General features: G+C 42.9%; 1 protein-coding gene across 2 annotated transcripts in view; it reads left to right on the top strand.

Moving 5' to 3' along the window:
* Positions 1–1,917, top strand: part of LOC147022763 (coiled-coil domain-containing protein 85B-like) — a 21,102-nt gene extending 19,185 nt beyond the window's left edge. For both annotated transcript variants that reach the window (XM_085887562.1, XM_085887563.1), the window contains exons 5-6: positions 449–544; positions 711–1,917. In XM_085887562.1, the coding sequence (XP_085743688.1) occupies positions 449–544; positions 711–782 (168 nt within the window). In that variant the 3' untranslated portion in view covers positions 783–1,917. The remainder of the gene's footprint in view (positions 1–448; positions 545–710) is intronic.
* Positions 1,918–2,689: the final 772 nt, after the last annotated feature.

The raw sequence follows: 2,689 nt of genomic DNA, 5'->3' as shown, positions 1-2,689 counted from the left end.
GGCTATGCCGCTGATGCAGTGTCCCCCTTACCAGTACACTGGTACTCATTTTGCCGACCTCGGAAGGATGACAGGCTGAGTCAACCTCCTGGTGTATTTAATTCAGTGGCCAACGGGGCTTGAACTCAGGACCCTGGGATCTCAAGCCGCCACCCGAACCACTAAGCCAACACCAGGCTTACCGAGTGTATGGATGATACAACTATATGGACCATAATAGCAGCGTGTTCAGTTAACGATGGTAGTTTTGTTCAGAATGAGTATGTGCGGTAAGATTATGCACTACACCAAGTGCCGTTCTAGTTTATCTCGGGTTCTTCAGGTTCCTTTTATTATTGTTGTTCATTCTTCACATTAAAAAAAATTATTTTCCCAGTCTCATTCCTGCTTTCTAACATGGCTGGTACAGTATCATTTTGAATCGCCACTTGTGGCCGATCTGTTGCAGGTGCCCAACAGCCCGCATTTAGATAGGAGTCTCGAGGACTACGAGGATGGTGATATGAGTGACAAAGAGAAAGCGGTTGTCCGTGAAATGTGTCACGTAAGGATGTGAAGTTTTTTTCTCAAGCAAAGGACGAACTTAAAAATCGTCGCTTTTTTTTTTTGTGTGTGTGCTTGTAAACTACCATATCACATTAATGATGTTTGGTGTATAATAAGGTTACATGATAAACTGAGCTCACCCTGGACTATATCTCCCCTTCCAGGTGGTGCTCAAGAAGATTGGAAATACTGCACGTGGTGAAAGTCCAACGCAGAAGCACAGAGGAGCCACCTAGTTTTTGCTTTCACAATCCTTTCTCTGGATTTTGAATTTATCATACTGGTTAACACGGAATGATACGATAAGAAGCTTTGAAAGCAGGTCACACCTGCCCTCCATTCTGCAGAAGCTTAAATCAATAAGCCAAAGTTGTTTTATTTTTGTTACATTAACTTTTCACTTGGAATTGAGACATTCATTATAATTAATGGTTGGCTGGTTTCAGCATGGGGATCTCAGGTCTTGCTCTTATTTTGTCCCGTTCAAAAAAAACAACGGCACTTATGGACGACACATGTTTGGTATCTCGAACACAAACTGACATGCAAGGGGAGTTGAGGTGTGTTGTGTGTGGCAACATTTACAGCACCTGTGGTCCATCCATGTTGGAATGTCGTTGACATAAGCCAATGCATGTTTCAAAGTTCACAAACACAGTTAGCAAACAAACAAACCCATTTACATTGGAAGGAAACGAGTTTCGCTCATCCATCGAGAAAGGTGGTTTTAAAATACCAATTTCAATTTGGTCATCCCACATCCAATCTGAAAATAGCAATCTCCCTCCATGTAATTGCCATTTCGTTGGAGCACTCACCAATTAGTTGTTGTTTTTTTCACAATTGTGAGTCACAGGCAACCCAGTGAGGTTCATCTTCTGGCAATGATGTCTGCTGTCACAATCATCTTGCAATGTTTTGAATAATTCCTCCGTCGAGTGTGTAATCTCATCCTTCCCAGTTTGGATAGGACTAGACCACAGTCCATTGCCGGCTATTTTTTGCGGTCAAATCCCGTTAGCTCCGTGATCTACTTCCAGCGGATGTTTTGAACACCGTCGTGGTAGGTTTGGTATTTCTGGTGAAACTGCGATTGCATTTCCCTTCGCATGTGACGATTCACAAATCACTGCACAAAGTATTTGCACACAATCTGCAAATGATTATAATTGTGGTTTATACAAATACTTAATTCATGTTATTTTTGTATGATGTTTCAATGATGAGCTACTGTACAATTCGCAAAACTTTTTTTTTTTTTTATCCCAAGATGAACTGGTTTTAAACATGTCAATGTAAGTAAATGTTTAAGGACAATCAGTGCTGTTTGGTAAAGGGAAATATTACAATAATTAAAACTTCACTGAAGTATTGCTGGAATTTGTCTGAATGTAATAGTAAATAAGAAAAATGTCATTGCAATGGCAAACATGAACCAAAGATACATACAAGGAAACTTGGGCACAGTGGACGGTTACCTTCACCACCGAAGGTTGTTTTCACCCATTTGTCTTGTTTGTTTGTCTGTCTGTTTGAGCGGGATAACTCAAGGTGATGGATGGATTCGAACGAAACTTGGAAGACAGATTGGGTCGGGGACAAGAGCAAGCCGATTATATTTTGGTTCAGCTCAAGATGCAGTTCCTGCCCTCCAGTGGGACACAACATAAAGCATTCAAGCTTTTGGGCCTCATTATCTGCCATGATCTTTCCTGAGAAAGCCACATTTCAAAGCTGGCTGGGCATCCCCCATCATGCAAAGTCCTTCTTTTGTACACCTGAGCTCCTGACCACATATTAAGCTTTCATTTGCAGCCTGATGGGAGTACTGCTCTCCCCTCTGGGCTGGTGCTCCTGCATCACATCTTTCTTGGCTTCACACTGTGGAAACCAAAGCATTTCAGATCATTGGTATCTCCCGCAATGAGACTGAGTCTTTGGGCCTCTCACTCTCTAACCGCAGGTAGGTCGGTGGTCTTTCTGTCTTCTACCGTCTCCTCTCTGGTCTTGCCCCCACCCCCCATCCCTGCTGTCTGTGATCTGTCCCCCCTCCCCCCCCCGCATATTTCCACAGGACGCTAAAGGTCCACCAGCAACCTGCTCCTGGCGAAACTACCAAAATCAAGAATTACTGCTTACTTTA

The sequence above is a fragment of the Eptatretus burgeri genome, chromosome 7 (assembly GCF_056783735.1).
Source record: "Eptatretus burgeri isolate ZD-2024b chromosome 7, Ebu_testis_v1, whole genome shotgun sequence".
NCBI lineage: Eukaryota > Metazoa > Chordata > Myxini > Myxiniformes > Myxinidae > Eptatretus > Eptatretus burgeri.
The sequence above is the reverse complement of the archived record's forward strand: the minus strand, read 5'-3'. Positions and strand labels throughout refer to the sequence as shown.